The sequence below is a fragment of the Stigmatopora argus genome, chromosome 7 (genome assembly GCF_051989625.1).
Source record: "Stigmatopora argus isolate UIUO_Sarg chromosome 7, RoL_Sarg_1.0, whole genome shotgun sequence".
In the NCBI taxonomy this organism is placed as follows: domain Eukaryota; kingdom Metazoa; phylum Chordata; class Actinopteri; order Syngnathiformes; family Syngnathidae; genus Stigmatopora; species Stigmatopora argus.
The window spans coordinates 3111606-3137672 of NC_135393.1; the positions used below are offsets into that span (position 1 = coordinate 3111606).

The 26067-nt window shown below is 43.1% G+C and overlaps 1 protein-coding gene across 4 annotated transcripts in view; it reads left to right on the top strand.

Annotated features, from left to right (window-relative positions):
* The first annotated feature begins 618 nt into the window (after positions 1-618).
* Positions 619-26067, top strand: part of wdr19 (WD repeat domain 19) — a 55008-nt gene continuing 29559 nt past the window's right edge. For 2 of the 4 annotated variants that reach the window (XM_077604586.1, XM_077604585.1), the window contains exons 1-17: positions 619-926; positions 1195-1286; positions 1369-1434; positions 1508-1633; positions 2486-2601; positions 2684-2799; positions 7849-7929; positions 10638-10750; positions 11281-11454; positions 11532-11602; positions 11687-11853; positions 11941-12061; positions 12136-12242; positions 12322-12438; positions 15115-15270; positions 16315-16462; positions 16670-16883. In XM_077604586.1, the coding sequence (XP_077460712.1) occupies positions 921-926; positions 1195-1286; positions 1369-1434; positions 1508-1633; positions 2486-2601; positions 2684-2799; positions 7849-7929; positions 10638-10750; positions 11281-11454; positions 11532-11602; positions 11687-11853; positions 11941-12061; positions 12136-12242; positions 12322-12438; positions 15115-15270; positions 16315-16462; positions 16670-16883 (1991 nt within the window). In that variant the 5' untranslated portion in view covers positions 619-920. Of the gene's footprint in view, positions 927-1194; positions 1287-1368; positions 1435-1507; positions 1634-2485; positions 2602-2683; positions 2800-2892; positions 3403-7848; positions 7930-10637; positions 10751-11280; positions 11455-11531; positions 11603-11686; positions 11854-11940; positions 12062-12135; positions 12243-12321; positions 12439-15114; positions 15271-16314; positions 16463-16669; positions 16884-26067 lie in introns of those variants that run through there. The other 2 variants (XM_077604587.1, XM_077604588.1) reach the window with 2 other exon arrangements.

A 26067-nucleotide genomic window follows, 5' to 3' on the forward strand; every position in this document is an offset into this window, starting at 1 on the left:
CCCCTGGCCTGGTTTTAATGTCTGAAAAGCTCCACTATTTGCATTTAATCATGAAATGCTGCTAGGAAGTGGATTTTACCCCATTTTTGTGCATTGATTTATTGATTATTTTTTGTGTCGCAGCTCTAGCTGCAGTAGAGGTTTTATAGCCATAAAATAGTTTTTGAGGGTTGGATTGATACTTTGAAGGCGCTACGAGAAAATGCACCGACCGCCACTGATATATATATATATATATATATATATATATATATATATATATATATATATATATATATATATATATATATATATATATATATATATATATATATATATATATATCAAATAAATCAAACTTAAACTCAAACTAAAAATTTTTGGATGTTTAAATGTCTTGGGCAACATTTTATTCACAGTCTTTACGAGACTGACCAGAACCTATGCAGAATTCTTGTTTGACAACACATTTTTACATACAAGATCTTCGTCAAAAAGTATTTTCTAAGATAAAAAAAAATTTCCTCAACGTCAAATAATGTTGTTCTTGTTGCTAGTCAGAACCACCGGTGGCCTGAACTGGCATTGGCCGGAACATAAACATGCGAACACCTTAGATTTCCGGTTAAGAAACCGGAAGCGAATTTAGGAAGCTTCCAATTGGCTAAGGGCTTGCCTGTTGCTATGGCTTTTCTTTCAGACGCTTAAATTACACAAATTTGCAGGCACATACGGGATTCTCCCACACACCTAATACATTGTTATGTTATATACATTGTTATTGTTATCCCTGATCGCGTAATTTTGTGCCTTTATTTCAAATATACACTGGAAATATTTCCAAACATGGCGAAATAAAGAGGTATTGAATACTGCTAGTCGGTGCACACTTCCAACATACATCCATTAAGTATAGAAGTACAGAAGTACAGAACTTCAAAATGAAGGTTGGTTTTACGTTCATAAATGTAGTTTTTTTTTAGATAAATCATCATTTAGTTGAAATGAATGAAATGTTTTTCCTCACCTTAGACAATTTCGTTAAATGACTTACGTGATTATACATTTTACATACATTATACATCTACTATACAGTAAAGAGATGAGGTTGCTGTCTTTTGTGTTCGTGTGAAATATATTAAGTATATTTTGTGTCTCTTGAAACGCATTAAATCTTGTAACATGACCAAGAGCTACTTGTTTTTGTTTTCACAGAGCGTTTTTACCCTCGTAGACAATGCATGGATGGGCTCAAAGTTAATGTACATGTGGCAGAAATCCCTCGGAAATTACATAGCTGTTGCAGGGTTGGTGAAAACGGTTCTACATTTCGAATGAAAATTTTGCTTTAATTAATCAAAGCATTATGTGTTATATCCTACTCAACAGACAAGACAACTCAGTGAAAATATTTGATCGACATGGACACAAGTGGACCGAAATTACCCTTCCTGGGTATGTGTCGGTTCATGCTAAAGCTTTATTCAATTATTATTATTTTAGATACATTTCTTTTTTATTTCCCCAGGCGCTGTGTTGGGATGGACTGGGATAAGGACGGTGACATTTTGGCAGTGATAGCAGCCAAATGTAGCTCCATACACCTTTGGGATGCCAGTGTCAATAAAACATCCAAGATAGATAGTGGCATGAGGTACATTTTTAAAAAAAAAGTCTTCTGCCATTTAGTTGAGCTTTTTTAGGAATTACATGCTGAGTATATATATATAACCAGAAGTCGTACCTGTCAAACTCGGCCAATTGCTTCCCTTATTAATGATTGTAATTCCCCTTGCTAAGCGATTAAAAAAACATACAAATGCAATGTGCCACAAATTTACTCACATAGGCGTACTTAAGGTCTAAAATTTTCTCCGAAGTCGACGGAGTGCCTAATCATGTATGCACTATATTCATGATTCTCTAGATGTCGCTGCATGACACTGACAGCTTGAATGTCTGGGTACATTGCTTGCTGACGCGCTATATTTATATAGTGAAAAGGTGGAAGTGACTGACGCACGTGCGCATATCATGCTCAAAGCATGACAACATTAGCAATCGACGATGATGTTTTCGTCTGCTACCAGTGACCGAGACGTTCCGGATTAGAGTCGAAATGGGTAAAACGAAATCAGTTTTACAAAAAACTTACTTAAAAAAAATCCTGTTCAAAAGTTGTTATACGGCGTACACAATTTGAAATGATCAAAAAAATTATACGTTGACAGGTATGCGAAGTGCCAAATCTAACGTAACTGTTTTGCTGTGGTGACCCCTGAGGGGATAAGACGAAAAGTCAGTCTTAGTGCTGTTCTCTGTTTACTGTCAAAGTGACTGATGTTAGATGACAAAAACGATAACAACGGTACTGGTAATGATTTTACCTTTGTATTTATTGTACTAATTAAACTTAGATTTCTAGTATTTCACGTTGCTCAGGCAAACAGTTAATATTTAAATGAGAAAGGATTAAAAAAGACCCCCCCCCCCCTCTCGCCCACAGAGATAACATGTCTGTCATTGTATGGTCAAAAACGGGCCCCCTGCTGGCAGCTGGTACTGCTAAAGGAAACCTCTTGATCTACAATCAGCAGACCTCACACAAGATTCCAATATTAGGTAACATGAGATAAATACTGCCATGATCATTTCCAACATTTTTTTTGGTAATTAACACTGATACTCTTGCGATGTGTGGTAGGCAAACATACCAAGAGAATAACCTGTGGTTGCTGGAATGCTCAAAATTTACTGGCCCTTGGCTGTGACGACAACAATCTGAGCATCAGCAATCAAGAGGGAGACACAATACGTGAGGTAGTCGTATGTGACATAAAGACCACACTGTTAGCATTTAGATCAGAGTTTGGCAATTGGTCTACAGACCACAGTGAGTGCAGGTTTTAAATCCAACTGAACAATAAGACATCTTTTCACCAATTTGGTGTCTTATAAGTATATTCAGTTTATTGCAATCGGGTGCTATTTGTTTTAGCAGAAACATCAGTTGGCACAAATACCAGGACCTACTTTTGCCATTTGTGAGATGATTGCTCACCTCTGAATTTTATGCCATATTGTTCAGTTTCTCTTTGATACAATTAGTCATTGATTTAAATACAAGAGTTGCATTTGTGCAAAATTAAAACATGTCTCATTTTCTGAACCGCTTTATCCTCACTAGGGTCGCGGGGTGTGCTGGAGCTGATACCAGCTGACTTCGGGCCAGAGGCCTGAATTGGTGGCCAGCTAATCGCAGGGCACAAGGAGACAAACAAGCATTCACGCCCAAACTCATACCTAAGGGCAATTTAGAGTGGCCAATCACCCTACCATGCGTGTCTTTGGAATGTGGGAGGAAACCGGAGTACCCAGAGAAAAGCCACACAGTCCCGGGAAGAACATGCAAGCTCCAAACAGGTGGACCGACCTGGATTTGAACCCAGGTCCCCCACTATGAGGCCGATGCGCTAACCACTCAGCCGCCGGGCCCCCCACTATTGACATTATGGACTAAAAATAAATTTTGTAACGGTTTGCCTTTGTATAATTGACACCGATGACGTAGACTGGGATTCTAGCAGAGGGCTTATGACTCAATGGAAAACATAGTCGAGACTCATTGTCTTGATCTTGTGACGATTCAGAACATGAAGTTGAAAGTGGGTCAGAGGAGGAAGTAAGCCCAGAAGAACACAATTCCAAGGAGATTTTAGCGTGCGTGATAAAGAGAAGGAGCGCCCCATCTTGGGCCCCATGAACATTGGACCTCGGGTGCCTACTGAATGGCCAATATCGTACATTTCTGCCTCTTGACTTTACAAGCAACCATAATGATTGAAAACTTATAATTTATCATCTGAAAATGTTAAAACATGGAAGATGGCGGCGCGCACGGGTGCAGCGGCTCTTTGCTCTCCAGTTTGGTGTTTTGTTTTCTCTGTCTTAACAATATTTACGAACATCTGCGAGGCAAACATTTTCTACAGTCGCCAGGATTTAATTACTCTCGGTAGGAGATGCGATATATCCATCACAACAGATTACCAACGAACCTACAATATCCCCGAGGACATCTCGAGACCACCGGGATCTCCGTGGATAGTCAGCCCAAAGCGGGGATGCCGGGCGGGCCTAGCTGCTAAGCTAAGGAAATAACCGCACAGAGCACCGCTTCCGATTATCTTCTTGACCAACGCCAGATCCATCACCCACAAAATAGACGATTTGGAACTTCAGCTTGCTACCAATAGCTTTATCAGGAACTGCAACATTATTCTCATCACGGAAACGTGGCTACACCCGCAAATCCCCGACGCCGCATTCTCGTTAGCTAGCTGCACACTACACCGGCAGGACCGAACGACAGACTCCGGAAAGAGCAGGGGGGGGCTTTGCGTGTACATACACAACGACTGGTGCTGCAACAGTAGGATCATGAACACTCACTGTTCCCCTGATTTAGAGCTCTTGGCAGTTCGGTGCAGGCCCCTCTATCTACCTATGGAGCTAACGATTGTCATTGTAATGGCTGTTTACATCCCACCATTAGCACGGCACTTAGCCTCCTGCTAGCGACTGTAAACAAACAGCAGCTTGACCACCCCGATAGAGTCTTAATTGTTACCGGTGACTTCAACAAAGCATATTTAAAGACTGTTCTGCCTAAATTTATCCAGTACGTGAAGTGTCACACTAGAGGAGATAAAACTACACCATGTTTATTCTAACATCAAACATACTTATAGAGCCACACCCCACACTCACCTTGCTGGATCCGACCATCTCTGCCTGTCCCTCACCCCCTCAGCCACCCCAATCCGTAGGCTAACAAGGCCACAAATAAAAATAATAAAAACATGGCCTGAGGACGCCCTTTCTCAGCTGCAGGACTGTTTTTCCCGCACCATTTGGGAACTTTTTGAACACCACAACCTCCAGGACTACACGGACACTGTACTTTCCTACATCAAAAACTGCACGGACACTGTCACTGTTAATAAACGTATCCAGGTTTTTCCTAACCAAAAACCCTGGCTGACCAGTGAGACACAGGCATTCATCAAATGCCGTAAAACCGCCTTCAGGTCAGGGGACAAGTTACAATACAGCGCTGCCAGAGCAGACCTGAAGAGAGGCATTAAAAAGGCCAAGGCAGCATATACAAGGAAAATTGAGGAGCACTTCACAGGAAATAACCCAAAGAAGATGTGGCAGGGAATACAACACATTACCAATTACAATGACAATAATGTGTCTGTTAATGCAGATGCTTCACTAGCAGAGGAACTGAACCGTTTCTTTGCCCGCTTTGAGATTGACAAATCGGATTCAGTCTCAAAACATCCACCACCCTACAGCAGTACACTGAAGCTTCAGGAAAATGAAGTGAGACAGGTACTGCGGACTGTGAAAACCAGGAAGGCTTTTGGCCCTGACGGAGTACCTGGGAAGGTGCTCAAAGCCTGTGCTGACCAGCTGACTGGGGTTTTCACAAAGATTTTCAATTGTTCCCTGCAACAATCAATCATCCCATCCACAAACTGTTAGACTTGGTCCCCACCTCTCTTCCTCCATTACACTGAGAACTGGCTCCCCTCAAGGCTGTGTACTGAGTCATCCTCTATACTCCCTATAAACATACGACTGTACACCGACCCACCAGTCTAACTCCATCATCAAATTTGCCGATGACACCACTGTGGTTGGACTCATCTCAGGGGGGATGAGTCTGCCTACAGAGATGAAGTCAACAAACTGTCTTCGTGGTTTTTGGTGAACAATCTAACACTAAACACCATGTAAACTAAAGAAATAATCCTGGACTTTCGCAAACGCAGCACAGATCTGGCCCCACTCTTCATAAATGGAGTATGCGTAGACAGGGTCCAGTCCTTCAAATTCCTGGGGGTCCACGTCACGGACAAGCTCTCCTGATCTACCAACGCCACGGCAGTGGTGAACAAGGCCCAGAAACGACTCAATTTCCCGAGGGTACTCGGGAGGAACAACTTGGACACTAAGCTTCTGGTAACCTTCTATAGAGCCACTGTGGAGAGCATTCCTGGCATACTGCATTACAGTGTGGTACGCTGGAAGCATGGCAGCAGACAGAAAAGCCATGCAGAGAGTGATCAACACCGCCCAGAAGATCATCGGTTGCTCTCTGCCCTCATTGGATGACATTGCCAGCCCTCGCTACCTCAGCAGAGCCGGCCGGTGTTAGGGACCCATACCACCCTGGTCACAACCTGTTCCAGCTGCTGCCCTCTGGCAGACGCTACAGGTCTCAAAAAGCACGGACAAATAGACTTAGGGACAGTTTTTTCCCCCACAGCCATCAGGACTCTGAACTTAAGTTAGCACGACACACAATCCCTTCTGTGCAATAACTTCGGGGTGTGCAATAACATTGTGTATCTTAGATTGTGCAATATTTTAAAATTTACCTTGCCAGGATGTGACTTTTTATATTTTTATAATACTTATTTAAGTTTTTTTTACTGGAAAACACACTTTGTGGAGTATCACCACCAATTTCGTTATACGCAGCTGTGTATGATGACAATAAAGGCTTTTGATTTGATGGACTTTTTACTTTTTACGAATGTTTTTGGTGACGCCAGAGCCAACAACGCAACAGATAGGAAAATTTGAGGCATATATATGTGCAGTGTTCATGTTAGGGAAATTTCCTACAAATCACATAACGATTTTACTTATTAAAAACAAAAAAAGCCTGGCTGCCTGGTCAACCGCAAAATGGGATTGAAATTTTGCTTTTTTGTTTTATTTTACTAAGAAATAAACTATAGGTTGTGGATCAGTAAAGTCCAATTTATCAAATTCAGTAAAGTACCCCCAAGGTGATAGTGGGGCTTTAAGTGTCATGTTTTTTTTAACCAATTAAAAAAACTTTTAAAAAGACTGCATAACACTTGAGTGTCCTTGCATAGATTGTGTATGGTTTACTCTGATATGATATTTGTAAATATGAGTTTGTGAGTTTTACATTGAAGCTTTATATTATACAGTGTTTTATGCAGTGCTTTGTTGGGGATGCGGGAGCACGGAGAGGGACAGGAACAGGCTGAATAAGCTGGTCAGGAGGGCCAGCTCTGTTCTGGGCTGTCCTCTGGACTCTGTGGAGGAAGTGGGAGAGCGGAGGATGCTGACCAGGATGATGTCCATCATGGACAGCACCTCCCGCCCCCTGCATGAGTCTGTGGAGTCCCTCCGAAGCTCCTTTAGCAATAGACTGCGGCACCCTCATTGCAGGAAGGAGCGCTTCCGCAGATCCTTCCTCCCATCAGCTGTCAGGCTCTTTAACAAAAAAATGGCTGTGTTAAGACCTACCGTATACATGCATGTACATTTATGTGTATGTATATATGTGCTAAGCAACACGCTTATTTAATTATATATTTATTCATGTATTTATTTCTTGACCTACTTATTACCTATCTATTTATGTCTAAAATGCCTTTCCTATTCCTGCATCCTCACCCTCTTGCCACTGGAACAACGAAATTTCCCGAATACGGGATGAATAAAGTTATCCAATCCAATCCAATATGGAGAAAATGTGACTTGAATCGAATTGAATTCGCAATATCCAATAAAATCGCATTCATTCATTTCTTCATTTTCGGAAACCGCTTATCCTCACAAGGGTTGAGTAAGATAGCAATAACTTTTTTTTCTAAAAGCATTTAGCCTAGTCAAAAAACTTTTTTGTTACTGGAGCTTTTACTGTGTGAGAAATGTTCAATGTATATAAAAAAAGTACTCACAGTCCACACAGTATCACTGTAACTAAATGTATGTACAATGTATTAAGCTGACTTGTTCTTATTTTTTTTCTAGATAAAATTGCGCGGCGCACCTGCAGATATCTACTTTTCCATGATTAAGACCAACGAAAGGACATCCCAAGAAGAGAACACTGTGAGTTTCCGTGACCGGATGTTTCGTCGAAAGACGTTTGGTCGACGGACAGTTCGTCGAACGGACATTTCGTCGAACGGACATTTCGTCGAACGGACATTTCGTCGAACGGACATTTCGTCGAACGGACGTTTGGTCGACGGATTCACCGCTGGACATTTCGTTGAACAGACGTTTCGTCGCCGGGTTTGCTCGCTCTCAAAATTATAATCATGAGAGAGAGAGAGAGAGACAGAGAGTTTACTGTTGAAACCGATCAACCAGGTAATCTCGCGCTCTCAAAATTATAATCATGAGAGAGAGAGTGAATTTGTAATTGCATTGACAATGTAAGAGCATTAATATCTAAATATCTAATATCAAAATTATCAATAAGTTGCGTATAATCATGAGAGAGAGAGTGAGTTTGTAATTGCATTGACAATGTAAGAGCATTAATATCTAAATATCTAATATCAAAATTATCAATAAGTTGCGTATTATTGGCGTGTGTGTACATGTTACTCGTCGCCGGATTCCCTAGCTCGCGCCGCCCCCGGATTCGCTCGTATTGGCGTGTGTGTACATGTTTTTCAAACTACGGGCCGTTAGGCTTTTTAATCCGGCCCGCCGACGTTGTCCAAATTATAGTAAAAATCAATGACCTCATTCATTTCCCTTTGCCCTGCAATACCGCTCATCACTCTCAATTTAAAGACTGCTTTCTTTCGTTGAATAATATGTTCTTAATGTTGAAAGTAAATTTGAAAATAAATTTTCACCTTTGTTGAATAATAAAATGTTTTTAATGTTGAGCCGGACCGGCTGCCATTGACGGCGGTAGACGTCCGATTCATGTTGACTGCTGCGTTATATATCCACTTGATGGAGCTCTAATAACAGAAATAGCATCTGCACCTCAGTCAACATGAATCGGACGTCTACCGCCGTCAATGGCATCTTATTGATAATGTGTTTAATTTGGGAAAATAATAGTATAAAAGAGGCATTTTTGTCTATACCAGGGGTGGGCAAACTTTTTGACATGCGGGCCAGAATGGATACTAAAATTTGACAGCATTTGGACACGCAATGTAATTTATCAAACCTGGGGATTGAAATATAAGAAAAAAGACACAATTGAAGGTGAAAATTTATTTTCAAATTTACTTTCAACATTAAGAACATATTATTATTCAACGAAGGTGAAAATTTATTTTCAAATTTACTTTCAACATTAAGAACATATAATTATTCAACGAAAGAAAGCAGTCTTTAAATTGAGAGTGATGGGCGGTATTGCAGGGCAAAGGGAAATGAATGAGGTCATTGATTTTTACTATAATTTGGACAACGTCGGCGGGCCGGATTAAAAAGCCTAATGGGCGGTATATAGCCGTAGTTTGAAAAACTTGTACACACACGCCAATACGAGCGAATCCGGGGGTGAGGCGAGCGAGTAACATGTACACACGCCAATAACACGCAACTTATTGATAATTTTGATATTAGATAATTAGATATGAATGTTTTACATTGTCAATGCAATTACAGTGGTACCTCGTGTTACGACATGCTCGTGGTACGACGAAATTTTCGATCGAATAATTCGCTCGCGATACGATCAAAATTTCGAGATGTGACCAAGCCAGGTGGCCATGACATGAGAGGCTGTTTATCATTGTAGCGCACTGTCTTTTTTTGCCGCATCTCTTTCGTGTATCACTACTATATCTACAAGGACTGAACGATTTATTCAGACGAGTTTCGACCAGGAAACGCACAACGCACATACCCAGGCAAAAAGAGGGCTTTCTGGGTAATGAAGTATACTCGTGCACACAACACCCATAGGCAATGGCACCCTTTCTCAGAATAAAACTTCATTACCCACAATCAATACGTGGGTAGGCTATTGCATTTCCTGTTTTCGCCCTAGCCTGTTAGCTCCCGTTGGCGGAGCGATTGCTAATTCAAGACTAGTACTTCTCGTTGGCAAGTGGTCGTGTTATCCTATTGTGAGGACATCTGTGTGCATCATTTTCGGAATATTTTGAAGGGAATACGTACAACAGCAAACAGCCCATTGATAGCGAACGTGAGGGTGGAGGCGTGGCAAACAACTAATCCGAAGAGAACGAAGGTAAAAAAAAAAAAAAAATTAAAATTCAGTTTTGTGTAAGGTTACATTAAACGTATGTTTGAGTGTGTCTGTATATATTAATCCCAATTAATTTAAATTTGTTTGTTCGGTTAAGAGTGCGTTGTCGTGGAAAGTCTCCCGGAGAAATCCCCCCCCCCACAAACTCTCATGATTATAATTTTGAGAGCGAGAGATTACCTGGTTGATCGCTTTCAACAGTAAACTCTCTGTCTCTCTCTCTCTCCTGATTATAATTTTGAGACCGAGGGAACCCGGCGACGAAACGTCAGTTTGACGAAATGTCCGGCGGCGAATCCGTCGACCAAACGTCCGTTCAACCAAACGTCCGTTCGACGAAACGTCCATTTGACAAAACGTCCGTTCGACGAACTGTCCGTCGACCAAACGTCCGCCGACCAAACGTCCGTCGACCAAACGTCTTTCGACGAAATGACCGGGTACCGTGAGTTTCAGTATGTGTTTTTGATGGCAAATTTCATTTTACTTGCATGACAAAGAGTACTTGTGTTAATGTGACTTTATTAGAGAATGCATTGCATTTATTCAGTTGCGTTTTCATCTCTAGGTGAGTGTTTGTGTGGATAAGAAAATCTTGGTCCTTTTCAGCGTCACCAACACTGATGACCGGTATGAGCTTGGTTTTGAAACAAGTTATGGGCGCATCGTCTCTTATCGCTGGTATATTACAGATATACACACACATACAGAAAAAGCCGTATTTTTGGGACTGTAATTGGCACGTTTTTTTTCATAGTTTGCATTGTTCTTCGACTTTTGGAATATTCCCTATTGCAATATGTATTTGCATAAGTCATTAAATGTTATTTCACAGTGATTAACATTACCAAGGAATAAACATTACACACTGTGATGTGTCTTCTAATGTTTTTTTTATGCTTAATCTAGTCAGATAACTTTTAATGTGCTACTTTATAGCTATTTTTTCATGATTCTGTTATAAATATCATTTAAATTTCAATATCAAATATCTGTTAGAGTTTTGGAAAAATATCCCTTAACCCCGAAAAATGGCCCAAAAACTAAGTCTTATGTTTTTTTTCATCTTCACAATGGATTTTTACTTCAGAGCGTCTTACTGTCTGAAAAATACGGTACGTAGTGACTTTGATTATTTAAAAGCACTGTGAGTTTTACTAATATAGTTGCAAATCACACAACTATTCAGATTTTTTTCCCCACTTCTTCAGGTTTGGTGATGGGTATATACTCATTGGCTTCTCCCATGGATACTTTGTGGTAATTTCCACACACGTCAAAGAGATCGGGGATGAACTCTGCCAGGCTCGGAATCATAAAGACAGTCTTAACAGTGTAGCCATCTCATCAGCATTAAACAAGGCTGCTTCTTGTGGTGACAACAGGCATGTATAACATCTTGATGGAGGCAATACTTCAGTAAAGTAAAATGAAACGAGCTAAGTCTGTGCATATATTGCAGCATAAAGATCCACGATCTCTCTGACTTCAAATACATTAGCAATGTGATTCAGCTGGAGGATGAGACTAAAGGTGTGGTACTATCCTCCTCTGAAGTAGTTAGAAATGTACCATCTTTATCCACCACCTTACTTGACCCCTCCTTGGTCTGTACAGGTCTGGACCAACTAAGTTGGACAGATGATGGCCAGCTGCTGGCAGTATCTACGCAGAAAGGCAGTCTTCATGTATTCCTCACAAAGCTTCCTATTCTGGGGGACAGCTATGGAACTAGACTGGCTTACCTTACGTCACTGCTGGAGGTTACAGTATCAAATTATGGAGTAAGGACTTAGGAAACAGAAACTGAACGAATTAAGGACAGTGAAAAAAATGAACTTCATCTGAAATTTGTACTTGAATTATTTTAGATGACACCTGTGCCCATACAAGTGGAAGTAGAACCAACTTTCATTGCAGTGGGAGCCTACCATGTTGCTGTTGGAATGAACAACAAAGCCTGGTTCTATGCACCGCTTGAACAAGATTCTGGTGTGTGTCAGGTATAATAGTCTCTGAATAAGTCATTTAACTTCATGCAATTTGTTTTATTTATTTATGTACAGCATTTACAAAGCTGAAGGAGATTGAGTACTTTGGGACCATTGCCAACATGTGCCTGAATGCAAAATATGCTGCAGCTTTGTTTGACGGTAAAGTGCAACTGCACATGGTAAGTAATAGAAATATGTCTGGTTTTTCTTTTAGCTTATTGATAAAGTACAAACAATGCATTCATGTTTGTGTTGTAGATTGATGGCAGTGAGCAGGGGGAAGTAAAACAGATGAAGTTGTTTCCAGACGATGACAGGAAAGGTCGTATCCTTTGCCACGCTCTCACTGCTGACTTCCTCTACTATGGCACAGATGTAAGGCGTGACCAGCACTCATGTTTTTATTTACCGTATTTTCACACCTATAGGGCGCACTTAAAAGTCTAAAATTTTCCCCAAAGTGGTCGGGCACCTAATCAGTCAGTACGCCTTTTGTATGCACTAAATTCAAGATTCTGTAGATGTCACTGTATGACACTGACCGCTTGATTGTCTGGGTGCTTCTCTTGCACATGCGCTATAGTATGTATATCAGGGGTCTCAAACTCGCGGCCCGCGGGCCAACTGCGGCCCTCGGGACGATAATTTGCGGCCCCCGTCTTAATATGAAAGATTAATGTTCGTGCGGCCCGTAAGATTGATATGAATGACACTTGTTGTGTTCGGAGCTGAATGAACCAATCACGGTGAGGTATACGGCTCTGGAGGGCGGGACATCGGCCGGGCTGTCCAGTGCCTCGCTCACTCACTCATTCATTCCTCCAATCAGCTATGCGGAGGAGAAGCCGTGAAGCCGATCACTCCGCACACTCCTCCGCTGCTCTCAGCATACAACTGAATGAGGCGCTATGATCCGTGATCCAGCCTGTGTCAGTGTAGCCATCTTCGCGAGCGAAACGGAGAAACGGAGAGCGAAAGTGCGCATGCTCCACAAACCCGCGCGACTGAACGTGAAAGATCAACCCGAGACTCATTCCAAGTGGAAAAACATATTACAGAGCCCCAGAGATGTCTCTTTCAAAGCCTGGCGTGAAGAGAAAGGTCGTTGATGAGCACAGACAGTTTCAAGAAAAGTGGGGCGTGCAATATTTCTTTGTTGAACACAGGGGAACTCCGACGTGTCTCATTTGCACTGAAAAAGTTGCGGTGCACAAGGAATACAATTTGAAACATCATTATACTACGAGACATGCTGAGGAGTACGAAAAATACCAGGGAGATGAGAGAGCCAACCAGGTTGCCAGTCTTAAAACATGTCTTCTGAGGCAACAGGATTTCTTCAAGAAGGCTACCAAAGACAGTAATGCAGCAGTCGAAGCTAGCTACGCCGTTTGTGAGTTGATTGCTAAAGCAGGAAAGCCATTCACAGAAGGTGAATTTATCAAAAAGTGCATATTACAGGCTGCACATATTGTCTGTCCAGAAAAGAAAAGTCTGTTCAACCACATCAGCCTTTCTGCCAACACCGTGGCAGAGCGCATTTCTCACCTGTCAAGTGACATTTATGATCAACTGTTTTGAGAAAGCACAATGTTTCAGTGTATATTCAGTGGCTCTTGATGAGACCACAGACATCACAGACACTGCCCAGCTCGCAATATATATCCGTGGTGTTGATGACAATTTTAAAGTAATGGAGGAGTTGCTCACAGTAATTCCAATGCATGGCCAGACCACCGCGAAGGAAATATTTCACCAGCTGTGTGATGCCCTTAAGAATGCCGGTTTGCCATGGAAGAGCTTTGTTGGAATAACAACCGATGGAGCCCCATCAATGACAGGGAGGAAGAATGGACTGGTAGCACTTGTTCAAAAAAAACTGGAAGAGGAGGGTGTGGAGGAGGCCATAGCTCTGCACTGCATTATACATCAGCAGGCCCTTTGCAGCAGATGCCTGAAGTTTGACAATGTGATGTCTGTCGTTGTGAAATGCGTCAACCAAATCAGATCCAGGGGCTTAAAGCACAGAAGGTTCCGTGCTTTTTTAGAGGAAATGGAGTCAGAATATGGGGATGTGCTCTACTTCACTGAGGTACGTTGGCTCAGCAGGGGAAACGTGTTGAAGAGATTTTTTGAGTTGAGAGCAGAAGTAAAAGACTTCATGGAGATAGACGGGGTTGCTGTTCCTGTGCTAAGTGATCCCAAATGGCTCATGGACTTGGCTTTTCTTGTTGATATCACACATGAGCACACGGACATCCACATTTTCACTATATACATTGTATATAGTGAAAATGTGGATGTCCGTCAAATCCGGCATATGAGCTCCGGCTTTTCGTCAATCCGGTAGGCTTGATGAAGGAACGACAATCGCTGACTTGACATTGCCATAAACAAAGCATTCAAAACCAAGTTGCGAACGGCTTGGAAGCAATGGATGTCCGATGGTATACCTAGTTATACAATAGACCGACAGTCAGCGTCGGGGGAGTTACTGGACAATATGTCAATGGATTGTGGATGCCTGAGCTCAAGTGTCACCCAGCACTGTTGTTCGAGCTTCCCCCAAAGCTGGCATCAAGTTCCCGGAATACCCGGCGGCAACTCAAACATAGCATGAACTCGCCCTCTTGGCCGAACTCTTTATATCAGATTCAAAAGATGAGTAGTTTGACGGTTTTGTAGAGGTTTGACTGCTTTAACTTCTATTAACGTGTTTACCTTTTACCTCAATAAAGCACTTTCAAACTTAGTTTTGCTCATGCTGCCTTTAAAAAAACATGCCAGCTTAACATACGATAAGATAACATATGCTAGCATAATATATGCTAGCATAACATATACTAGCTTAGTGTCATGCTAGCGCCCAATCGGCCGAGCCGCCTTTCCTATTGACATAAAACAGAAAATACACTCACAACTGAGATGGCGCCCTTTCAGGCGGTGCGTTTTATGTGTGAAAATACGGTGTGTTTAACTAGAAAAGTAAACATAATTCTGATATCACTATCCTATTTCTGCATTCCTGTATTTCCATTTCTGCTCTTGCAGTTGGGAAATGTGGTGTGTGTCCTGGTGGAGGATTGGGAGACCATAACCACTTATAGCCACAGTGTGGCAGTGAGTAAAGTTTTTCCAGATGTAAATGGTACACGGTTGGTCTTGATTGACGACAAGAAGAGTGGCTTTCTGTTAACTCTTTCAAGTGTGAGTACATATAATGTGCATAGTATATCCTGGGCTGCCAACTCCTCCAGAATTTTCAGGAGTTTCTCCGGAAATGCAACGCAAACAGCGGGACTCCGGTCAACCTCCCTAAACTCCGTCAAATCCCCAAAATTTTCACGCTTTTTTTTAAAGCAACCATTTCGGAAAAGTACAAAATTTCCTATTGAAATCCCTCGAAATTCACACCCTCGCTACGGCTTCCGCCATCTTGATTCAAGTGCACTGTTAACCAGAAGAATTCGGTAACACGAGCGCATTGTGAATCATCCGAGTTACAAGTTCTGACGAATGATTTGTCTTGTGCGATTTCAGTGTGGCAATCGATTCGGAATCGATTGCATAGATGGCTTCTATCGCTTTAACATTTTCGTTGTCATTTTTTTTGCATGGGAAGTATTATTAAGGCTGACTAAACCACCAGTCTTTTGTTTTGAAACAAATACTATCATTTCTGGGGTTGTTCTAAGCGAAGTAGGCGTACACAGCACTAGTAAGTCTTATCAGTATGCTGCTTGGGTTAAGTGCAAAATGAATGGCATTTTGGATGAAACTTCTAATAAGAAACCCAGACATTCGGAGAAGTTTATTGGTTCGTATTCGACGAAATATCCCATGTTGAAGCCGTCTCCAAAAGGAACGACATTTGCGCATTGGAGAACATGCAAGTGCGACTTCAGCGTGACACATGTTGGAAAAACTGACTGTAAAACGCATACAGAAGGACCCAAACACAAAGATAAACTCATTTTCATTATGCTGTACTTAATCAATAGTTTGCAAAAACACAATATTTCAATTAATGTAAAAACGTGATAATAAAAGTTTGATTTAAATTGTCATATGCTTTTTTTTTTTTTTACATTTCATATCGATTTTGCGTGAATCGCATTCACTCCGGAAATACTCCGGAAATGGGACAAGGGTATTCCTGAAATGGGGTTGACGGTGGTTGGCAGCTCTGTCTATCTCCTTTTGTCCTCCCCTTGATTTTTGTTTATGTTTTTGGGCGTGTTTGTATTGAAGGCAGCAGACCTGTGTCTTGAGCTTCCAAACTTCTCCCCCACTATCACTGGGGTTCTGTGGGACAACTGGCATGCTGACAGAGGAGCATTTGTATCTTACGATGATGATAAAGCCTACACCTACGCCGCACATAAAACCACCATATATGGTAGGGAAATACCACACCCAGCTTATGTAGGTGTATCTTTTTTTGTTATTTTTTAAAGTGTTGCCATTTGATAATCTAGTGAGTGCCTAGCTCGATTCCCAGCCAATGCTATCCAGCGCCCCAAACTAAATGGAATATTCTTCAAAAAAGACAGAGAGGATCTACAGGAATCATCTACTAATCTGTTTTCTCCTTCTGGCTACTTAGGCCCCCGTGTGGTCTTAGTGGGGAGTACTCCACTTCTCTCTTCCCAGAGGCCTTTGCTGCTTTACAATGGGGTGCTGACGTGCCAGACAGCGAGCGGCAAGATCAGTGAAGTGGCTCTGAGCACACACTCATTCCTTGAACACTCAACAAGCACACTGTCTGGGTTGCAGCCAGAATTTAGCAAGCAGCTCACACAGGCCCTCCAGCTTAAGAGGTTAGGAGTCCCACTCCTGGCAATTGGAAAGTATTTATTTTCTTAGCGGTGTCAACTGGATTTTATTCTTTTAGAAAGTGCTGACTGGTCACCACTAGTCACCAATCCGCCAGTCACAAGTTTATTTTATGTCAAAACAACTCTGCTAACTTGCTTAACATTTTCTGTATTCATTCATTCATTTTCTGTACCGCTTATCTTCACCTGGGTCGCGGGGGTTGCTGGAGCCTAGCCCAGCCGACTTCGGGCACCAAACCATTCATGCTAACACTACCACCTAGGGGCAATTTGGCGTGTTCAACCAGCCTACCCTGCATGTTTTTGGGATGTGGGAGGAAACCCGAGTACTCAGAGAAAACACACTCAAGCCTGGCGAGAACATGTAAACTCAAACAGGAAAGTCCGTAGCTGGAATCGAACCTTCCATCTCAGAACTGTGAGGCCAATGCGCTTACCACTCGCCCGCTGGGCGAGTTTAATGTATCATTTTTTTAAACTGTAACTTTAACTAAAGTCAAAACAGTACATTACAATCTGCTGCCTTTCTACTGTATTAGAAAGCATTTACAGTATAATGACTTTGAATAGATTTGACAGTAATGTTCCTTATAAGTTTAAAGTTCACTGTCTCGCCCCAAAAAAGTCGCCACAAAAAAGTGAGAGAGTTCTAGTATTTCGTTGGACTGGCTTTAGCTTATGGCGCTTTCGAAAATGTGGATGTATTTAATAAGCTTCTGCTATGTCTCCAGGTGGATCTCATCCACCCCTTGCCACCATGGAGTTTTTTAACTACCTCAATGACTTCAACCCCAGAGAATCTGCCTCACAGTCCCCAGGCTCTCCGTCCTCACTGGAAAGCGTGTCGGTAGAGTAGTATTCTGCCAACCGATTCACAATATGCCCAGGTTTTTGTTTCTGCAACCACCAGAGCCGCGTGCCACTTGGCCATGCGGTACCTGTCAGCTGCCTCCGGAGTCCCCTGGGCCAAAAAAGCCCAATAAGACTTTTTCAACCTGACGGCATCCCTTACCGTCGGTATGCACCAGCTGTTTCTGGGGTTGCCGCTATCAAAGGCAGACCACCTTGCAGCCGCAGCTCCGGTCTGCCGCCTCGTCAATAGAGGCGCGGAACATGGTCCAGTCGGACTCAATGTCCCCCGCCACTTCCTGCACATGAGAGAAGCTCTGTTGGAGGTGCAATTTCATTCTCAGACTGTTAGGTCTAAACACCAAACATTTGTATCGCTAATCTGAAAGAAGGAAAACACAGAGAATTGGGTTAATTTCATTTGCAATGAGAGGGTCTCGGGACTGCTCGGTCACAATCCTCCGACACACTCTGAGGAAGTCTCCGCTCCTCTTGTCTTTTATTGTGTTTCGGGAGTGCCCTAGTTACATGAAGTTTCAAGCTGATCAAGGGAAAGAGGGGGTTGTATCCCAGTTGAAAAGGGTTTGTTGCATGACCACATGTTCCTTCAAGGTAACGCTTACATTCTCTTTCCCCTTCTCCCGTAATCTTCACACAATAGTTCAAACGGGCGCCTGAGCCCTGGAGCCGTTCCTCTTTGTTGAATAAGGTGAAACTTCCTGCAGGCCCCAGGGCGCCCTAAATTATATGAGCAACCATTTTCACACTCTAACCCAGAAGCAGGATAACTTATTTACAATAGTTCCAACACAGACCTTCATAAAATGTTTGGGTTTGCCAGGCCGCACCGGCATCTTCCCCACCATCGGAGCCAATTCACCCCTATTTGCCAGCTCCGCCCCTCTCTTTACCCAAGTGTCCAAGACATGCAGCTGCAAGTCCAATGACACGACCACAAAGTTAATCATGGAACTGCGGCCTAGGGTGTCCTGGTGCCAAGTGCAAATATGGACACCCTTATGATTGAACATGGTGTTCTTTATTGTCAATCCACCGCGAGCGCAGAAGTCCAACAATAGAACTCCACTAGGGTTCTGATCAGGGGGGCTGTTCTTCCTAATCACACCCCTCTAGGTCTCACTAAGTCCCCCATTAGAACGAGGGAATCCCCGGAAGGAGCCCTCTCCATCACCCCTTGCAAGGACTCCAAAAGGGGATTCATTCTCTCGTCTACCGGGGTGAACCCTAATGTACAGTCACCGAACCAGGGGGCAATAACTATGCCTACACCTGCCCGACGGCTCTCACCATGATGACTCCAGAGTGGAAGATTGTCCAACCTCCCTCCAGAGGAGTGGTACCAGAACTTTGTTGTACGTAGAGGTGAGCCGGACTAATTTGAGCTGGAACTTCTCAACCTCACATGCTAGCTTGGGCTCTTTTCCAACCAGAGCGGTGACATTCCACGCCCCAAGAACCAGTTTCTGTAGCTGGGGTTCGGATCGCCAAGGATCCCTCCTTTGGCTGCCCCCCAACTTTCGTGGCACCCGACTTCTTTGGCCCCTCCCACAGGTGGTGAGCCCATGGGAAGGGGAACCCACGTAGACTCTTCGGGCTGTGCCTGGTCGGGCCCTGCGGGCTGAGGCCCGGCCACCAGGTGCTCACCATTATGCTCCTCCTTCAGGCCTGGCTCCATAGTGGGGCCCTGGCGACCCGTGTCCGGGCGAGGGAAAACGCAGTTCAAAGGTCTTATTTGTCAGAAAAGGTCTGCTGAGCCATGCCTTCTCCGGTGCTATGTCAAAAGATTTATTTCCATTTCATGTTGCATTATTTATTTACCATTAATGATGCCAGAAACGGACCGCTGTGGAAAGCCTTCTGCAGCACATTCCTAAAATACTAAGTTGAGATCTGGACTCTGAAAATGATTTCCCATGCTCCCTAAAACTGTCTTGAACAATTTGAACTTGATGAATCCTGGCATTGTCATCTTGGAGTCTATGCCCATGCAATCAGGCAAGAAAAAAATCTATTGATGGATAAGATGGCCATTCAGTATATTCGGGTAGTGAGCCAACCTCATTCTTAGAGCGCATATTGTTGCGGAACCTTGAAGTACCCCGGTCGCGACCACAAATCATAACATAGCCATCGTAGACTTGTCCCAAGGAATTGGGACTGAACAGCTGCGTAGCCTAGAGAAAACTACTCATTAGTGAGCCTAACCGGGAAAAAGACTTCAAATAGTTTGGAAGCATAAAGATTGGACTTTAGAGCAATGACAAACGGTCATGTGGTCTAATGATTCCAGATTTACTTTGTCCCAGGCTGATGGGCACGTCAGGTTAAGAAGAGAGGCAGATGAAAATATGTACCTGTTATGCCTACTGCCTACTTAACGTAAGTTAAGTGGGTACACTCTATGTGCCACTAGACATAAACCTATACATTAAACTGTTGGTCCTGGGATTAGCGATCACATCGCTGAAAGTACAATGTTTACTCATTCAAACCCAAAGCAGATTTTACCTAATACTGGGTTTTCCACTACACGTTACTATCTTTGCTTGCACATTTGGATTGGATTGGATAACTATTCATCCCGTATTCGGGAAATTTCGTTGTCACAGTAGCAAGAGGGTGAGAATGCAGATATAGGAAAGGCATTTTAGACATAAATAGATAGGTAATAAGCAATGTTCCCTCTAATTTTTCGTTGGTCTGAGCAGAAAGTCAACCTCCCTGAGCGCACTGAGTACCAGTGTGAGCGACATCATCGGTACTCGGATGATTCGCCTAAAGACGTTTCGCCGACGGACGTTTGACAGACGGGCAGGTCGCCGAATGAATGTTCGGCGGAACGTCCATTCGGCGACCTGTCCATTTTTCATGTAAAACATGCTGTAAAACACGAAAAACATAAGTGGACAGAGCTACTGCCACTTGCTGCCGCTTAAACGGCGCCATCATGGGGAAAAGGGTAAAAAAAAAAAAAAAAAAAAAAAAAAAAAAAAAAAAATCCGATTTTTTTTTTTTTTTTTTTTTACTGCGCGCCATATGATTGCTGCTGCGCAGCGAGGACGAGAGTAGTGCGCAATTGCGCACGCGCGCAGCTTAGAGGGAACACTGGTAATAAGTAAGTTAATAAATAAATATATATATACATATATATATATGTGTTTGTATATATGTATATATATGTATTTATATATATATATATATATATATATATATATATATATATATATATATATATATATATATATATATATATATATATATACATACATACGCATACATATACATACACATACATGTATACATACGGTAGGTCTTAACACTCAGGCATTTGTTTTGTTAAAGAGCCTGACAGCTGATGGGAGGAACGATCTGCGGAAGCGCTCCTTCCTGCAATGAGGGTGCAGCAGTCTATTGCTGAAAGAGCTTCGGAGGGACTCCACAGACTCATGCAGGGGGTGGGAGGTGCTGTCCATGATGGATATCATCCTGGTGAGCATCCTCCGCTCTCCCACTTCCTCCACAGAGTCCAAAGGACAGCCCAGAACAGAGCTGGCCCTCCTGACCAGGTTATTCAGCCTGTTCCTGTCCCTCTCCGTGCTCCTGCATCCCCAACAGACCACTGCATAACACACTGTAGATGCCACCACAGTGTCGTAAAAGGTCCTCAGCCGTGTCCTGCACACTCCAAAGAACCGTAGTGTCCTTAGTAAGTAGAGGCGGCTCTGGCTCCTTTTATACAGGGCATCTATGTTTGTGGACCAGTCTAGTTTGTTGTTGAGGTGAACACCCAGGTACTTAAAATTCTCCACGATTTCAATATCCGTACCCTGGATGTTCACCTGAGTGGTCTGTTGAGGATTCCTCCGAAAATCAATGAACATTTCCTTTGTCTTACTGGTGTTGATGTAGAGGTGGTTTTGCCTACACCAGTCAACAAAGGCTGTGATGACTCCCCTGTACTCTAGGTGGTTCCCGTCCATCACTCGTCCAACAATAGCGGTGTCGTCGTCGGAGAACTTCTGGAGTTGGCAGGTGTTTGTATTATGTTTGAAGTCTGATGTGTAGAGGGAGAAGAGGAGTGGGGAGAGCACCGTGCCTTGCGGGGCCCCGTGCTGCAAGCTACCACATCAGACGTACAGTCCTGAAGTCGCACATATTGTGGTCTGTCAGTGAGGAAGTTTATGATCCATGCGGCTAGGTAGTTCCTTACTCCAGCCTCTTCCAGTTTCCCTCTCAGTAGGACCGGCTGAATGGTGTTGAACGCACTGGAGAGGTCAAAAAACACCATTCTCACCGTGCTTCCTGTGTTCTCCAGGTGTGAAAGAGACCTGTGCATCAGGTAGTAGGTAGCATCTTCCACACCAATGCCTGGACGATAGGGAAACTGCAGAGGGTCCAGCTCTGCATTCATCAGGGGGCTGAGGTGATTGAGGATGATTCTCTCCAAAGTCTTGATCAGGTGAGAGGTTAATGCTACCGGCCTGAAGTGGTTTGGCTCCCTGGGGTTTGCAGTCTTTGGAACTGGGACCACACAGGATGTTTTCCACAAGGTGGGGACCTTCTGCAGACTGAGGCTGAGGTTGAAAATATGCAGAATCACTTTGCCAAGCTGATCCGCACAGTCTCTCAGTAGTCTGGAGCTGAGGCCATCTGGACCAGTAGCCTTCCTTGCCTCGATCTTCTTTAGCTGTTTTATCACCTGATCGACAGTAATGCAGAGACCGGTGGAAGAGGGGGAGGAAGAGGGGGGAGAGATGCTTCTGGTCTGGGGGGTCAGGGGAGTGGGGGCAGAACTGAATCTGTTAAAGAACTGATTCAGTTCATTGGCCCACTCCCTGTCTCCGGACTCCGGGTCTCTCTCACTGTTGCCTCCATGGCCCGAAATGGTGCTTCCTCCTGTAGATGGTCTTCCCCTTCCTTATCTCTCTCTTCAGCTCCTTCCGGACCATTTTCAGACTCTTTCTCCCCAGACCTAAAAGCCCTCTTCTTCTTGTTCAGGAGGGCCCTTAGATCCCTGGTGACCCACGGCTTATTATTGGAGAAACAACAGACCTTGTTGGAGGGTACTGTGTTCTCAACACAGAAGTTAATATAATCTGTGATGCAGTGGGTCAAGCTGTCAATGTCTTTCCCATGTGAATTGCACAGCACCTCCCAGTCAGTGGTCTCAAAACAGTCCCTCAGTACCATGCTGGTCTCCTCGGTCCATCTTTGTATGATCCTCGTGGTAGGTTTTATTTTCCTCACCATAGGGATTTAGGCGGGGATCAGATGGACCAGGTTGTGGTCTGAGCGCCCCAGTGGGGGCAGGGGGACTGAGCTTTATGCCTCCTTTGTGTTGACATACAGCAGGTCCAGAGTTTTTTTGTTCCCTGGTGTGGCACTTACAGATACTGAGTGAAGGTGGGGAGAGTAAAAGCCAAGGAAGCATGGTTAAAATCACCGGAGATAAGAAGGAGAGACTGGGGGTGTGACGTCTGCAGCCGCGACACAGTAGCGTGAAGCAGCTCGCGAGCGACTGCCGCACCGGCGGAAAGAGGTATATACGCAGTTATTACGATAACGTGCGAGAACTCCCGGGGGATGTAAAACGGCCTGATGCTAACAGCTACTAGCTTGATATCTCGAGTGCAAAAGTTGCTCCTTCACAGTAATATGCCCGGGGCTACACCATCTACCATTAATAAAAACAGCTAGTCCCCCACCTTTCTTCCTACCGCTCTCCTCAGCATTTTTGTCCGCCCTCACCAGCTGAAAACCATCCAAGGAGACGAGAGAGTCTGGTGTCAGTTCATTCAGCCAAGGTCGCCGTGAAGCACATAATACAGATTTTCCGATAGTGTGGTTGTAGTTTGGTAAGCACCGTTAGCTCTTCCATCTTATTGGGGTGAGATCTTACGTTCCCCATAATAATAGATGGGATGCTGGGTCTGAAGCGTCGCTTTCTCTCCTGACATTTTCGTCCAGCTCTGCATCCTCTTCTCTTCCTCTTTAACTCCGCGCGGAGATCCAGGGGCATCCAGGTGTTGCGTAGCGCTAACAGCTGATCTTTTGTGTAAAACAGCGGAGGCATGGCTGAATGGGTCAAAAATGTAATGTCCTGAATTTGTAAAGATAAACTAAACTAATAGATCAAAGACTGCCTCTCGCACAACTTGAGTCTTGAAGTAGAGTCTTGAAGGTAAAGTTGGAAAATATTAAAGTATGGAGTATAAAATATAAAGTAAAGTAACAAGTAAAATCTTAAGAGACAATAAAATGTAAAAATAAAGGATAAAAAAGCTGTAAAAAAGCTGTAAAAACACAGAATACGAGTGAGGGTTTAGGGAGCTACTGCAACTGGCTGCCGCTTGAACGGCGCCTCTGATGCTATGCTATATTTACCGTGCCCTATCACACTTTTATCATCCCTCTTCTTAAACTTCAGTATTCCAGATGGTGTGGCCTGCACCTCGCTCTGAGTTAGGAATTTACAGTATTTTCACACCTATAGGGCGCACCGACTGAAAGTGCGCTGTCTCATTTGCAGTTGCAGTATCTGTTTTTTGCCCATAAAAAGGCGCTTCAGCTCAATAGACGCGATGCAATGGTCGTGTTAGCATGACACATAAGCTAGCAAATGCTAGCGTAAGTTTTAAAAAGGCAAAAGGAGCAAAACCAAGTTTCATTGTGTTTTTTGACGTAATGTGCATTCTCAGTCATATAAGTCAAAGCATTCAAACACCTACAAATCTGTCAAAGTCCTCATTTTCTGTATCCGCCATTAAGATTTCAGCCTAGTGGGCGAGTTCGCTGTCCAACAATGCTGGGTTCCATCTTATTGTCAAGGTCAGAGTTATTGCCGTAGGCTTTCGTAATAGTGATTCCAGCTTTGACGAAAGCTCAGACTACAGTGCGCGCCGACACTTTGGCCCAGGCATCGACATTGACTAAAGTCAAAGTAAAAGTGCTATGAGCTAAGGCTGGGAGATAAAACGATTACGATAATTATCGGCAAATAATTTTTGGCAACAAAACAAAAGTTTAGATCGATTTTGATAAGTTTAAACTGTAATTACACCACCTGACCACCACAAAGAATAGGGGTGCTGGTGCAACCAATCTTCAGTAGAGGAAGAGGATGGCAATGAAAAGCTGTTTTTAGCATAGTTAGCAATAAAGCGGGTAACACAGAGCAAGAAGGCTAAAGTACTGTAACAGTCAAAATGAGCGATTATGAGATCCTGGACAACTCCGAGCCGACCCCCCCCCCAAATATCCAAGTGAAGTCTCCTTGGCGTTTTCTTTCTTTTTTTCTTTTTTTTAAATGCCTCGTAAATACCTGTGCACAAACAGCAGAAAATTCCTTTCTTAAAATAGTCTGTTTGCCAATGGTAAATATGTGTTCAGTTGATAATTTATTTCATATTGCACAGTAACTTTTGGTTTGAAGGCAAATTTATAAAAATAAAGGCACCTATCAAAATTTCTGCAGGGGTTATTTACTTTACTTTTCATAGTGTAAGGAGTGAGTTGCCTTCTTTATTGCACAACAGAACAACAAAAATACTTTTTAAAATCATCATAATTTATATTCTCTTTTCTTATAATGTAAGGTAACATAATTATTTTCATAATTGAATATGAAGGTAAGTATTTTTTTACTTATTCACAGAAGGTTGAAGATTCAAATTTGAAAGAAAAAAGATGTGATAGTTATTGCGATAATTATCGATATCGACAGTTTTTTGTTTGTTTTTATCGTGATAAAATGTTTTGTCACATGGCCCAGGTCTACTACGAGCACACGGAATTTAACTGCCTCGCGCCTTGCCTGGGATGTTTTGAATGGGTTTACCGTATTGGTTGGAGTATGCGGGCAGGCTATTTTTAAGGTGTGTTCATTTGACCACGGGAACATAAACGTCCGCTGGGTTGACAGCAGTAAGTAGCGTGTCGGCAAGAAATGAAACAGTCAACCGGTAAGAGTCATACAAAATTTTCAATAGATTTTAATTTAATTGGGCACAGCATCCATTTTAGAGAAAATTTTATACTTTTAAGTGTGCCCTATAGGTGTGAACATATGGTAATCTTCCATTTCATTTTGCCTTGGAGCCCAAAACTGATAAGCCTTCAGTCTTCTCTCTCCTGCCTCACCCTGGCTGGCAATCCATAAGTTACCCCCAGTGTGGGTACAACTAAGGTTTTATTCATTCCAAAATGGCAGCCCCTGTGAACTGTCATTTTCTGTGTTCAACCATTGTTTTCCCCTTATGATAGTTCCAAAAAAATCATTGTATATTGAGGTCCTTCC